The following is a 15,980-nucleotide window of genomic DNA, read 5'->3' on the forward strand; positions in this document are numbered from 1 at the left end:
TGGAAGTCAATAAGAAAATCTACCAAGGTGGTAAGTGTAAGAGGTAATATGGTGTGATGCAGTGCTGCTCAGTCTGTGAGCTGACTGTTGAGACTTTAATCTTGTGTTGTCTAGTTTACTATTAAAGAAATTCATTAAAACCAATGCTGCTAAAGAAATGTTGAATTGGCTATTATATTAAATAAAATCTGGGGGTTATTTTAATTGTCATGTGTAAGTCTGGAACAGTAATTAGAGTGAATTAATAGAGTGCCTTTAAAGTTTAACACTTTCAGTCAGTGTCAACCAGGAAGTTTCCAGCAGCTTTCTTATTCAAGATGATGTGTGGTGTTTTACTTTCAGTCTTTTCAAGTAGCAATTCTAAGGCATAGCTCATATATGAGTTATGGCAGGTGATATCGGATCAATGCCTGGAAGACCAGCGTATTTATTTTGTTGGGTTTTAGTGTAGCCCTCCCTGGAGTAGTGATGTTCCCAGCTATACTGAATATTCATTCAGAGGTAGTGTTGGATGGTACATGTGTATTTATGACATCTTAGAAAGTTTATTTTTGTTTTCCATCCATCAAAGAAAGGGGTTCTGTGTTATATTTAGTGTCATGCCCTGTACTTTGCTTATGTGTGCTCTTAAAAGCATTTCTGTTGAAGTCTGAGGTATTTACATTTTCTGATTTACATTTTTAGGTTTTAGATTTTTGTAATGTGAATAATTTTTGAAATACTTTTACTGTGTAAATGTCACATGGGTGTAGTTATAAATAAGCATTTATTGATACATGGTTTATTAAATAATAATCTGAAATGGTTTCCTTAATAAGAGCAATTAGACCCTTTCTAATTTGAAAGCTAGTTATTTTTCTGTCTTTAATCTGAGGTTAAGTGGTAGTATCCGTTAGCTGCCTTGTGATTGAATTTGTAAGTTTGTGATTGATTTTTGAATGTGTACCAAAAAGTAAGGAGAGCAAAACTAAATATTTGATTATAAACAATGTGTAGTTTACAGTGACAGAGATGAAGCCTTAGTTGGTGATCTAAATAATAAAGTAGCTGTTTTTGCATCATTTTGGATGAAATGTAGGATACTGTCCAGTGTACATCACTAAGTAGTTCACTAATATTTATTTGTACACTGCACGCACAATTATTAGGAAATTGGTATTTGTCAGGAGTAATTTATTGTTGAACAAATGCAGTGCTCTCAGTCCAAAGTTTTATTTTACATCAAACATGAATGTTTAACAAAGGAAAAGTAGTTTTGTCTTTCTTGGGGCCATAGAAATCTGTGAAATCATTAGGCAACTATTAGTGTTCAATTTTATTAGGTAAGTAAATTACAAGTAATTTTTCACCACATCTCAAGTTTTACAGCAAATGTAACAAATAAGTTACATAAAATGACATGGAGCATTGTCCTCCACAAAGGTCATGATCTTCTTGATAGCTGCGGTTTCTTTCTGTACCCGCTATTTGAGTGACAGTAGGTTTGGAAGTTGATTTTCAGTCCATCTTCAATATAAAGGGCTCAGTTAGCTCATCCTTAAATGTAGCAGCTCTTACCAGTACTGCTCCCTGAATATGCTGGTACTTCACTTGAATTTGTGCCCTGTGTCCAATAGTGATCCAGCCATAACCCCACCCATCTATTCTATGAAGAATCTCGTTTCATGTCTATAAAACCAATGAAAAACATTAGTTTTTATGCATTTCTTGGCTCAGTCTTGATGTGTGAATCATTTTTTAGTGGTTGGTGTATTTCAGTCATCTTTACCTTAGCCATGTCACTGAGCACTTGATACCTTGTACTTCTGGACACTCCAGGTACGTTGCAGTTCTGGACTATGGTGACACTGGAGGCTTATGGGTTTCTGGTAGCTAGTTGTGCCTTTATTTGTACATGCTTTTTTTTTTCTTTTTTTTACTTAACAAAAAGTTTGATTGTCTAGTGTTCACACTTAAATTGTTTAGCAGTTTCCATAGTGTTGCATCTGGCTGAAAGGCATTTTTTTTTTTTACTTTTCTGTATAAGTGTCTTTTTTTGGCCCATTTTACTTGAGGTAATGAAACTACCTAATAGTTAGGCAAATCTTAATATAAGGTGTTGATTTAAGCCACACATCCCGATTTAAACAGTTACATATCACCTAAAAATGATTAAACCATATAAACCTGAATGCTTATTAGATACAGAGTTGAAAAATGTGCATAGAAATAGTGGTAAGAGATTACAGAATTTTTGTAATTTTTTTCCCTGATGTGATTATACTTATTAAATAGAAATTATAACTTTTTGTTTGCCTTCATATAAACAGTATACACTATGTACAGTTGCAATCCGAAATATTTAACCCCCGCACTTCAAAAGACATTATAGTGATATGAATCAGGGTTAATGAAGATACTGTATGACAGAAAATCTGACTAAACAACAAAAGTATTTGACACATTTTTATAGTTATTTTGAGAACATAAGTTGACATATATTTGAGTTCAAATAAAAAATGCAACCCTTTTCATAAATGTGCATGTAGACTATTATTCAGCCCCCAGCTTCAGTACTTTGTGCAGCATCCTTTAGCCTTTATAGCTTGTAATTCAGCCCCCAGCTTCAGTACTTTGTGCAGCATCCTTTAGCCTTTATAGCTTGTAATAACTGTTTTCGGTAAGTGCTGACAAGTTTCTTACACCTCTCTGTTGTGATCGTTACCCATTTATCACATGCAAAAACCTCCAACACATTGATTTTTGATGGCTTCCATGTTGCAACTGCCTTCTTTAAGTTCCACCAAAGATTTTCAGTAGGATTTAAATCTGGGGACAGAGAAGGCCACTCCTGGACATTCGAGGAACTATTTCTCAACAAATCTTTGGTTAGCTTGGAGGTGTGCTTGGGATCATTGTCTTGCTGGAAAGTCCAGTGATCACGAAGATTCAGTTTCTAAACAGAATGCATCTTGTTCCTGTTTAAAAGGGCCAGGGGCCTCATGCATAACGCCGTACGTAGAATTTGCACTATAACATGACGTAAGCACAAAAGCTGAAATGTGCTTACACACAGAAAAATCCAGATGCAGGAATCTGTGCATACTCCCAACTTCCACATTCTTCCGCTACATAAATCCCGGTCAACGTGAAAAGTAACGCACGTGCACGAGCCTGATGTCCCGTCCCAGTTCCTCCCAGAATTAGGCCTTTTTGAATATGCAAATCAATATAAATAGCCCTTAAGTTCAGCGTTCTGTGATAAGACAATGGGAAAAGCACGGGGGAAAATGTAAAAAAACATACTATTTGTTGATTTAAACAGTGGTATAATCAACAAAAGGAAGTTGATCGAGTGACATAGCGTGTCGGAGAAACTTGAAAGCTAAAGTTCACAAAGTCGCATAGTGCCAAAATAAAAAAGAAGTCACATGTCAAAGTCGCCGTGAAAAGGCAAGTTTTAGTCCACCGTCTGAGTGTCATATGAAATCTTATTAGGGTACAGACAAAAAAAAAATAGGCACACAGTGGGGAAAAAAGCACGAAATGTCAACTTTAATCTTGAAATTTCCACTTTAATCACGTTGTTTATTTTGTCATTAAAGTAGAACATCATAAACTTCATCTTAAAATCATTTAATTTACTAATTTCTCAAATCCCATCGTAACTAAAGTAGCATGTTAAATGCTTTGTTTTGTATTTGATGTTCTATGTGTGTGAATCACTACATGCTTCCGTTCTTTCTCTTTCTCTGACAGGACACATAATCCATTACATTTGTGATATTACAGCTCTCTGAATAATTAAAATATTGAGATGTATACGTGATATCATTTTCATGATGATTGTAATGAAAGCATGTTATTAAACATGGGAACACGATGGCGCAGTGATTCATTTCTCACACAAGATGCTGCTGCGACATGCGCGACCTTCAATGAAATAATTTATTGTAGCAGTACTGTCTCTTTCAAACGTACTAACCTCCAATTCCTGTCCTTCCTTTTCTTTCTCCAAGTACCCAATCGCCACACAATCAGCTGTGTAACAGACGTTAAGCCATGTGTAAGCTTACAACAACGATTCTTCAAAACTTTTAAGGAACATTGAAATATCTTCATAGTACGTGTTTAATTATTCTATCCGTCTATCCTTCCAGTTTTGCGCCAGCCTCAGTAAATATACAGCGCGAGGCTGGTACTTGCTAGCGCTGCGGCACTGTGTCCTCACATGTTTAATTATCAACAATACAGATTATTTAAATGAAGTTTAAGTTTTATCTGTGTAATATAATTAACATATTTTGCAGCATTTCATGTTAAAAATGATATTGTCATCATATGTAAATACACGCTTTATAAAGTGGTGCAGGTTGTGCAATATTATAACTAGTACAAGTTTACAGTGGGGTAATTGTACTTATAAGTACAAATAGTTCTACAAGGAGCAATTGATTGAGTGTGTTTATAGTTCTTAGGATGTAACTGTTTCTGAACCACGAGGTCCGTACAGGAAAGGCTTTGAAACGTTTTGCTGTGGCTGAGGCAGCGTGTGCTTGATGCTGTATACTGATAATTCTCTTTCCGATCAGCTGCTGCTGTGTTTCCCCACTCAGATACAGTGATATAAATACTCCGAGTGGTGCAGTGAGAGTAATATGGAAAAACATGATCCGCTGTGACAACCCTTAACGGGAGCAGCTGTAAGAAGAAGATGGTGCAGTGAGAGTAACAACGCAAAAGCAGTTATGGTATTTGAAATAGTTTCACCATTCCATGGACCATTATATTGTTACAGGTTAATTACAATCCGATGCATTAAACTAATAAACAATAGGCGGTTAATTTCAGTGTACATTAATCCCTCCTCGATCGCTGGGGTTGCGTTCCAGAACCCCCCGCGATAGACGAAAATCCGCGAAGTAGAAACCATATGTTTGTGTAGTTATTTTTATATATTTTAAGCCCTTATAAACTCTCCCACACTGTTAACATTATTAGAGCCCTCTAGACATGAAATAACACCCTTTAGTCAAAAGTTTAAACTGTCCTCCATGACAAGACAGTGATGACAGTTCTTTCTCACAATTAAAAGAATGCAAATAGATCTCTTCAGGAGCAGAGAATTTCAGAGGGAGAGAGAGAGAGAGCTCGCAAAGAAAAGCAAACAATCAAAAAATCAATACTTGTGCTTTTAAGTTTGCCGCGGCATTTTTTAGAGAAGCGTTAGTATCTTCTAAGCAATCAGCCCCTCTGCTCACATCTCCTCCGTCAGGCGCAGAGAACGCCAGAGAGAGAGCGAGATTAAAGCAACAATCAAAAAATCAATATGTGTGCTTTTGTGCTTTTAAATATGCCGAGCGCCGCAATAAAATGGCATTTTTTTAGAGGAGCGTCAGTATCTTTTAAGCAAACAGCGTCTGTGCAAACAGCCCCTCCATCAGGCGCAGAGAATGTCAGAGAGGGTGAGAGAGGCAGAGACAAGCAAACAATCAAGCTCCGCGCGGGATGCATATCTTATAGCATTGAGGAGTTTTAGTTAATATGTAATACATGCTCTGATTGGGTAGCTTCTAAGCCATCCGCCAATAGCGTCCCTTGTATGAAATCAACAGGGCAAACAAACTGAGGAAGCGTGTAGCATAAATTAAAAGACCCACTGTCTGCAGAAATCCGCGAACCAGCGAAAAATCTGTGATATATATTTAGATGTGCTTACATTTAAAATCCGCGATAGAGTGAAACCGCGAAAGTCGAAGCGCGATATAGCAAGGGATTACTGTATTTATAAAGCCGCGTCAGAGATGTTGATCTAAAAAAGAAACATAAATCACACAGGAACAGTAGCATTGCTTTGATGCTGGGTGCTGCCAGTCTGCAAAACTGAGTGGGGGACTTGCATACGACAAGGTATGAGGTACCGTGGAAATGTGCATGGATTTACGCCAAGTTTAGGTTTTATACATCACGATTTGAACATGGAAACGTTCTTAGGCAACATTTCTGTGTGTACGCACCGTTTATACATGAGGCCCCAGGTATTTCTGGGAATCCATAATGCCAGTTCTTGTAGCAGAAAAATATCCTCGTTTCATCAATGACCCACCTCCATGCTTGACTGTGGGGATGTTATTATTTTTTTTTTTTTGTCATAATTCTGGCCTTTCTTATGCCAGACATATTGCTGTTCCATGTATCCAAACAGTTTTAAGTCAGTTTCATCAGTTTATATAACTATTTACCAAAGCTCTGCTGGCCTATCCATATTTCTTCTGGCATATTCTAATCGACTTTTGATGTTCTTTGTAGTCAATAGTTGAGTGCACCTTGGAGTGCGGCCATGAAATCCTTGTATATTCAGTCATCATCTTATAGTTGCCACAGAAACACTTGTCCCAGCCTTCATCAGTTCAATCCTGTAGGTGTTTTGCAGTAACACAGGGTTTTTTCTCAGTTGTCCTATCTAAGTTGTTAAGGATTCTTGGTGAAGTTTTGGGCTTTCTCCCTTGGCCAGTCAGGTTTGCAGATGTGCCATAAATTTTAAATTTCCTTACAATGCTCCCAATGATGCCTCTTGGAATGTGCAATTTTTGGGAGATCTTCTTATACTTGATGCCCTTCAGGTGCAATGAAATAATTTCCTCTCTCAGCTTTTGTGATAGTTCCTTAGTCTTACCCATGATTCCAAGTCCCCTTCAACACCTTCATGGGTGAGGTTTATTTATGCATCACAGTTGAAGCTAATTAAGGATCATTAATGAATTCCCAAAGGCTTAATTATGTTGTAACTCCACTTTAGGCCATTCATACTAGCAGAAGGTTTTATAAACAGCAATATTAGATAGGGGTTGAATATTTGTGACATGGCTATGTTAAAAAATATCCTCTTATGAATACCACATCATACATTTTCTTTGTTGATTTTACATATAACTCAACTGATAAAGCAGTCATCCACAGCAAAATCTATCTCTTTGAAAAACTTGCATTGGTAAATCCTTACAATCTTTGGCAGGTTGAATATTTCTGACTGCAACTGTTTATTTTTGTACTTTTTAAGTGTTGCTAGTAATACGGTGATATGGCATTTTGAATTTCCTCTGTTGTCACACTTCTGCTAGTCAGTTAATATGGTTCTGTACTGTAAATTTGTAAAGTATGTAGTAGACTGCAGAGGTAGGCTTAAATTCCAAATTTAACATCACAGTTTCCCTTTATAGTAGGACAAATTTAAGATCTTTCTTGCTTCAAATATTTTGTCTTAAGAACTATTCTTGAAAATAGGCAGACATATTTGGTTGCAGGTGTTTAATGCTGAAAATAGACTTGAGAGGAACCTGAGCAATAAGCTTTCCACCTATCTTCCTCTTACAGAAATGAAGATGTTGACCTGATCTTGTCTGAAAGCAGTTTTTCAGATCCAGAGCTACTCAAATGCCGTTATTTGTTGTATCCTGGATGGTAAGCTTTTATTTAAGAATGCCACTGAATAAGTGTCACTTCTTTTGAATGTCTTTTGTATTTAAATGTTATATTGATAATATCATTTTGTACTAATTTGACTGAATTTTCAGTGTAAATGTTTTCTGTTAAAAAAAAAAAAATTAAGTATTCATTACTTCAAGATCTTTCAAATATACAGCGAGAATTTATGTCTCTTTGATTAATGTATTGTTCGTCTATCTGTCTTTGTAGGTGCAATGGCAATTTTAAGAGTGGTAGAGTCTTTCCTTTAATGAGCCAAGTTTGTATACGCTTCAGCCGGCCCCTAGAGAAGCCTAGCTTTATGGCTAGGTGCAAAGGTAATCCTGACACTTTTTTTGGCAGAGTTGGTTGAATTGTAGCTGGAGCTAGAAGGGCCATTATGCTAATTTTACTTGGAAGGGAAATGGGCTCTCCAGATTGCAGACTTTTCTATGCTACTATTCCAGTGTAGTTTTCAATTAGCATTAGACAGAGGTTGCTGAATCCATCTTAATAAAGAAATATTCAATCTGGTTTTAAGTATATTGGTTTTCATGCTGTTTGCTACTGTTAGTAAAATATTTGACAGATTTGGTTTATAAGTTAGAGAGTGGTGGTTAGCCAAATTGTAGTGTGTAGATGCCAGATGTTGTATTAGGCTGAAGCTGATCAGGTGCTTGCACTTTCGTACAAAGATTAGCTGCTTTAAGTGAGGCCTGAAATTAAGTGTGCTTGGGGTTACACATAACCCTGGTAAAGCAAAGAAAGCTTTTAGTTGTGACTGATCAGGGTAAGTAAAAATCTCAACACAAAAACCTGCTGAAGGTGTAGATAGCATTTACATGCATGTGTGTGAGTATTTGAAGGTATATGTGTAATATAAATTACAATTAATATGTATGCATGTAATAAAATTAGTAGATGAATATAGATAGATCTTCAGATATGTAGATTTAAAATTTTCTGTCTAAACTGGAAATCTATTTTCCTTCTCAAATTTACAGTTTCTCTGCAAAATATATTTTTCAATTTTTAATCATCATATTAAAAAGGTTATTTTAAGTGGATATTTTTCCCATTTTTCCACTTTGTACAGCAATAAAGTCATCTCTCAAAACAAGCCCTTTCTTTGGAAATGTATACAACATAAGAGGGAGAGTTCGATTTTCAGGTAACAATCTTTATCTGTAGAGAAACTAAAAATTAATAAAATAATGTAACAACAGAATAAATATGGAATGCACAGCATGGTACAAAATACATGAAGCAGATGAGGTTTAAAGTATGATAAGAAATGCATCACTGTCTTTTTTTCCTCTACAGTGGCTATAATTATGTTCTTCTGAGTTCCAGAGTCCAGTAATGAATGAAACAATAAAGAAACGGTATAGAGAGCACTGTTTTACAAGGACAGCCAAAACGAGAAAATAAGTCACAGTTCTACTACTGTTATTGAGTATAGTTCATATTTCTTAAAAATTTTACTTTTTAGAAATAAGTTAAAATCTCTGTTAAAGTCTTAAACTAACTAATTGTTGGCCATAGTATACCATGGTGGCTAGCAGGTAATTTTGCCACATTTGTGATGAATTACAGTGTCAAGAGAAATGCTGAATCATTACAATCTGCCGATAATGTAGTGGTAAGATTGTTTTGTGTGGCATAAATACTGAGTACGTGAATATTTGCAGTATGCATAACTAGTCGCAGAACAAAGCTAAAGCAGTTAATTTTCTTGTCCATTTATTTGAAGATGAATTGCATTTCAATATACTGTACTTTGGATCAGTTTTGCAGTCAGTTGTGGCTTTCAGACAAGTGAAAGAGATAAATATACAAGTTTAAGTTACCTATCTCAAGATACATTTGAAACAATAGACTAATTAGTAGTTAAGTCTCACTTAATGTTTCTCAGTTTTATGATAGACAAGTTTAAACATTTGTATGTGCTCCTCAAAGGGAGTTTTTGAAATTTCTTAAAACATGTACAATATATTCAGTTAAAAATATCTCAATGAAAATGAACCATTCACAACAAATTTCTTTGAAGAATAAGTCTGCCAAATTTCAACAAAATCATTAACCTGAAAGCCAAGTTGTTTCTGGCTTACAGACAGAAACAATGACCAGTGCAGTCTACATCTAGAAGTCAGTTAAACAGCCGTTTTTATGATTTTAAAGTAAGTTCTGGAATGTAATTACAGTTTAATACCTTATTCACAGGTATTTAATTTATACATTTTTCTTAAAATGAATAAACACTGTTCTTGTTGTTTTGGCAGATTGCGACAAGTTCATGGAAGTTAACCACAACACCCTAACCAATAGCTTAAGTTTGGTTTGTGTCCAAGAAGGCCCTTCACCTCCATCTGGGAAGCTCGAGGGGCGGAAAGAATCACCAGAATGCTTTGTTATATTTGATGGCTGTTGCCTAAATGAAGACACCTTGAAGGACTGGCTCCGTCAGGGTGCTAAGCAGGTAATGAAGAACTTAACTGCTCAATTAACTGCAAAATTTTCTGATTTCTGTTGGGTTATGTCAAAAATACATAACACATAACTGGTCATCAGTTTGCTTTTCATTTAATCTTTAGAAATCTTTTTACTGTTCAAACTATGTTGAGCACTGACAGGGACCAACAACATTTTGTCCATGGCTTCTTTCAGCTCTGCCTGCATTACGGAAGCCTTGAACAGGGTGCATGTATTTTCCAAAATAAATGTTCTATAAATAGAATTTCAAATTTAAACGGCATCCTGATACATGCAAAGAATAATTATATTACAAAAATAGAAATGGAGTCACAAGAAAAATAATAAAAGTATTTCAATAAAAAGGCTGTAGCCTTTTAGTGCAAATGTTAGCAATGCTGTCACAACGAGACTAGGTTGGAGTTCACAGTCAGTATTCAGCCTATGTAGAATTGCTCTTTCTTTCTGTGGTTGAGTGTTTTTTTTTTCTGAGACTCCGGTTTCCTTCCACATCCCGAAGACATGAAGGTTAGGCTGATTTGCTACTGTAATTTGACCATATGCAGTTCTGACAATGTATAACTAAATAACAAAATAGCAGTAACTAAGTTAAAAATAAATAAACAGTACATTATTCATCCAGTACTTTCCTGACTAGAAAATAGTAAAAATGAGTTAAAATCCTCAAATGTGTAAGGAACAATAATTGAAATGATTATTTCAGTTGATTTAAGAGCATTTCAGGAAGAAGGGATAATGAACTCCATGCTTAAATGTTGATGACAAAAGAGTGAGATGTTTCGGCATAATTACTGAAATTAAAGATTGGCATAAAATTTATTTAACATTATCTAATTTTAATAAAGTAATTTTAAGATGCCTTTACATACTGTATATAGATATTTTCTCATTCTAGTTTATCTAACAATTTTTAGGGTATTGACTTCACTCCTTTTTGCTTTACAGTACACCTCTATTGCTTAAACTGCTTTCAAGCCTGATGGACAGCTGTCTAAAATGGCACATACTGCTTCAGTCACTCAGTGAAATTTTCTAAATTAGTTTTTATAATGTATGTTAGTAAATTCTGTTGCATAAATAAATATGCAAAACATTAAAATAATACTTTTAAAGAAAGATGAGGTATGAGTAAAAACAATGCATTTAAACACTGTAAAATAAATAAATATTGACTACAAAATAGAATGAAACTATTTGTGTATATGAAAACTCATTCCCATCTTCATTCATGAATTAACATTAATTGAGAGACGTGAAGAAGAATAACTTCAGCAAAGAGTTTAATTTGTGTTTTTCTCCTAAAAACAGAAACCCTTGAAGAAGGCTCTTAAGAGACATGAAACATTAACATTGCAGGAAATCAAGATGATTCATGTGAGTTTCCTCCTTTTGTAAATATTTTAACAGTTTGAAGTGTCTAGTCTAATCTGAAATTCTTGAGCTTGACTCATATGAATTTCCACTAGTGCTGTCGAGTTTCTCTATTTTTTCCTTGCTGTTCCATAATGTAGTCCTTTTTGTCATTATACATCCAGCCTCATGTGAAAGAGTCCATGGTTCCAACATCCAAACGTGGAACTGAATTTGTGCAGATTTCTCTGAAAGGTTGTTTTTGGGGAGGATAAATAAATATATATATATATATAATATATATATATAATATATATATATATATATATATATATATATATATATATATAATATATATATATATATATATATATATATATATATATATATATATATATATATATATATATATAATATATATATATATATATATATATATATATATATATATATATAAATATATATATACTAATAAAGGGCAAAGCCCTCACTGACTGACTCATCACTAATTCTCCAACTTCCCATGTGGGTGGAAAGCTGAAATTTGCCAGGCTCATTCCTTACAGCTTCCTTACAAAAGTTTGGCAGGTTTCATTTCAAAATTCTACACGTAACGGTCATAACGGTCGAGAGCATCCGCCATGTTGAACTTTCTTATTTATGGCCCCATCTTCACGAAATTTGGTAGGCGGCTTCCCTGCGCTAACCGAAACCGATGTACGTACTTATTTCAATGGTATGACGCCACTGCCGGCTGCCATATTGAACTTTCCAACGTCACTAATTTTCCAACTTCCCATGTAAGTAGAAGGCTGACCCCATCTTCACGAAATTTGGAAGGTGGCTTCCCTGCGCTACCCAAAACCGATGTACGTACTTATTTCGGTGGTATGACGCCACAATTTGGCAGGCTCATTCCTTACAGCTTACTTACAAAAGTTAAGCAGGTTTCATTTTGAAATTCTACGTGTAACGGTCATAACGGTCAACAACATCCGCCATGTTGAACTTTCTTATTCATGGCCCCATCTTCACGAAATTTGGTAGGCGGCTTCCCTGCGCTAACCAAAACCAATGTATGTACAGTGGAACCTCGGTTTGCGAGCATAATTCATTCCGGAAACGTGCTCGCAATCCAAAGCACTCGTATATCAATGCGAATTTCCCCCTAAGAAATAATGGAAACTCAGATGATTCGTTCCACACCCCAAAACTATTCATATAAAAATGATTAATACAAAATATAAAGTAAAATACATAATACAAATTAACCTGCACTTTACCTTTAAAAAGAATCATGGCTGGTGTGTTTCTAAACTCATGTGGGATTCCACCCAACGGGACGACACGCGGAAGAGCGTCCCAAAGCAATCGCAGTCTCCCAGCGCTGTAGCAGTTCTCCGTATAAGCGCATCCAAAAAGATCGCAGACATGCTATAAGCGCATGTTGTCAATGGGTCATACAAGGAACATTATAAAGATCCCGCTACAATAAATAACAGCGCTGTTGCTGTTTCAAGCTGAATGAAGCTGGTGTTAAAGTACTGAGACTCAGCTTCATGTTTTGGGGAGCAAGATGGGGACTCGCACTTCACAGCGCGCACACACACAGTCACAATGCTGTAGTAAACAGTATACGCTCATATGGATGTTGACTATATGAGTGAGGCACACAGACTCAGACGGAGAATAGGATAGATTGCCAGAGAGAGAGAGAGAGGCGAGTGAGATAAGGAGAGAGAGAGACGGGCAAGCGAGCGAGCGAGATAAGGAGAGAGAGAGAGAGAGAGAGACACGCTGGGCAAGCGAGCGAGATAGGAGAGAGAGAGATGCGCTGGGCAAGCGAGCGAGCTAGATGAGAGAGAGAGATGCGCTGGGCGAGCGAGATAAGCAGAGAAAGAGAGAGACGCGCTGGGCGAGCTAGCGAGATAAGGAGAGAGAGAGAGAGACACGCTGGGCGAGAGAGATAAGGAGAGAGAGAGAACCATCAGCTCAGTTGTGATCACATGACGCTCAGCAGACAAGTGTATCCATACTACTCGTATTGCAAGACATCGCTCGTTTATCAAGTCAAAATTTATTAAAAATATTTGCTCGTCTTGCAAAACACTCGTAAACCAAGTTACTCATAAACCAAGGTTCCACTGTAATTATTTCGGTGGTATGACGCTACTTTTAACCACCATATTGAACTTTCCAACGTCACTAATTCTCCAACTTCCCGTGTAGGTAGAAGGCTGAAATTTGGTACTTATTTCGTGGTATGATGCCACTGTCGGCCGCCATATTGAACTTTTCAACAGTCTTTGTTACTTATGGGCCCATCTTCAAGAAATTTGATATGCGGGTTCCCAACGCTATCTGAATCCTACTTACGTATATATATATATATATATATATACGTCCATAGCCTGCAGCTCAGTCACCGTGTGAGGCGGTGTTGGGTCCCCCATCCCAACGCTTCCCACGTTGTTGGCTGCCTGCCTATATAAGGCCGTCCGTTGCTCCAGTCTCTATATTCCCTTCCTTGCTTCGCCACGAGATTCACGTCTCCCTGCTGATAACTACAGCCTTTTTATTTAATCCACGGCTTCTCCGCTGTTTTATTGTTCATTTATTACGATTATAGTTATTGTGTAGGTATTTTAGACTTACTTTACATTGTTCAGGTACCCATTTCCTTTATCACTCCAACCGTACCCGCATTAACATGTCTATCGAGGTAATCACCATCGATCAAAGAACTGTCACTTACTGAGTGGTTTCCATGCCCGGAGATGGCACCTACCTTTTCCATTCTCTTTGTTACATATTGCACGGCCATATCAGGCTCATATCCGGAGGAACTTTGTGTCTTATGTATTGAATGACTGGGACAGGTTCAAGGTGAGGACTGATGACGGTACAGGAGATAATTATTCTACACAGGAGCACTATAAGAATGAAATGCTTAAGCCCTTCACCTATGCATCTGCATGTGAGTTGATGGCTGCTGCTGAATTGTTCGATTGTCGCTTTCAAGTGTACCGAAATGGCCAAATATTTTATGCCTTTGGACAACCGCCAATGCCTCTTCAACATCTTAGATTCACAGGTGACAATTTCAGTAGTGGACACTTTGATGTTTATGAATGTTAAAACTCTCAAAAGCTGGATGTGAAGTTATCGATGAAACTTGTTGTATACTTACAGCGCTTGACAGATGCCGAATGTCTCTTCAACACAAGTCCTACAAATACTGTCGTAATTGAAACAAACCATGAAACTCAAACCGATTATGACAGCAGCAATCCAAGCTGTGAGATTTGAAACAAGATTACTGTTCACATGGCCAACTGTACGTTGCATGCTTAAGAGTAAGCTCAGCACACAGCTTGGTCATATTACAACCGGAGGGCCGAACTCACAATGTGGTATACAAAGAGATCCTTAACAAATAATTATTGGTATATTTTTCCTCACTTTAAAAAGATTTAAATTTCTTCTTAATAAAACTTTTTAGGCAATACTTTGCTGCTGCAAAGCGCGGTATTTTGCTAGTATGTGTATATATATATATATATATAGGCAAAGCCCTCACTGACTGACTGACTCATCACTAATTCTCCAAGTTCCCGTGTAGGTAGAAGGCTGAAATTTGGCAGACTCATTCCTTACAGCTTCCTTACAAAAGTTGGGCAGGTTTCATTTCGAAATTCTACACGTAATGGTCATAACTGGAAGCTATTTTTCTCCATTTACTGTAATGGAGTTGAGCTCGAAAGCCGTGGGGGGCGGAGTTTCATGTGACATCATCATGCCTCCCACGTAATCACGTGAACTGACTGTCAACGCAGTACATAGAAAACCAGGAAGAGCTCCAAAAAGCGCTGAAGAAAACATGCATTATATAATTGAGAAGGCAGAGAAACAATAAGAAGCGAGCGAGTGACATATACAACCATATTCATGAGTGCTGCTACTTGAAACAAAGCACGTGTAAACCTAAAGTTTAAATTAAGTTCATAGACAGGCTGCGCTGGTGTTGCCCATGGGTAATCACGGGATACAAGTTTAATGAGGGGCGCAGGATATAAACGAGTTTTGATCACTTTGTAACTAAGTTAAAATTGCAGGTGAGGGGCTGTGCTTATGCAAATTCCGAGACTGTGTTTGTGGGGGATTGACAGTTAAGGCGGGTGGGGGAGTCACGTCATCATCTCCCCTCCCATTCACCTCATTTCGCTCTGAGCTGAGCTCCGCAGCTAACGCAGTCTTACGGAAGCGAGTTTGTGACGCTGCCACCAAATACTCACAGAAAAATCCACAAGTTAATACACACGCTGTCTCTACAGTTTCTCCACACTGAATCCTCCAGGCACTACTTACAAAAGGTTACATTGACAATCGTGTTACATTATTTTTAAAATGTTTCCTTTTCTTAGCACAAGCACAGCTGAGAAGCTTCTATGCATGTGCTCCATAACACGTTAAAAAAACACGCATTTAATCACACTTTGCATTACAAACAAAGGGGAACTTCTGTCAATGCATAATTTCCTGGTACACTGATTACATTGATCAGCGCTTCCTGATTCATTTTACCCTCGCACCCCCTTGGTTTGAGAAGAAGTATGAAAAATATGAGGTTAACACAGAAAAACAGATCACCAATTGAAGCTTTATGAATAATCGATTCGCCATCAATAATTGTT

At 36.9% G+C, this 15,980-nt stretch overlaps 1 protein-coding gene across 1 annotated transcript in view; it reads left to right on the forward strand.

Moving 5' to 3' along the window:
• The window catches only part of dnaaf9 (dynein axonemal assembly factor 9), a 179,419-nt gene that overhangs the window by 148,598 nt on the left and 14,841 nt on the right, over positions 1-15,980 (forward strand). Inside the window, exons 31-35 of the mRNA XM_039751936.1 lie at positions 7,354-7,440; positions 7,675-7,781; positions 8,540-8,614; positions 9,726-9,922; positions 11,245-11,310. Of these exons, the coding sequence (XP_039607870.1) occupies positions 7,354-7,440; positions 7,675-7,781; positions 8,540-8,614; positions 9,726-9,922; positions 11,245-11,310 (532 nt within the window). The remainder of the gene's footprint in view (positions 1-7,353; positions 7,441-7,674; positions 7,782-8,539; positions 8,615-9,725; positions 9,923-11,244; positions 11,311-15,980) is intronic.

The sequence above is a fragment of the Polypterus senegalus genome, chromosome 4 (assembly GCF_016835505.1).
Source record: "Polypterus senegalus isolate Bchr_013 chromosome 4, ASM1683550v1, whole genome shotgun sequence".
In the NCBI taxonomy this organism is placed as follows: domain Eukaryota; kingdom Metazoa; phylum Chordata; class Cladistia; order Polypteriformes; family Polypteridae; genus Polypterus; species Polypterus senegalus.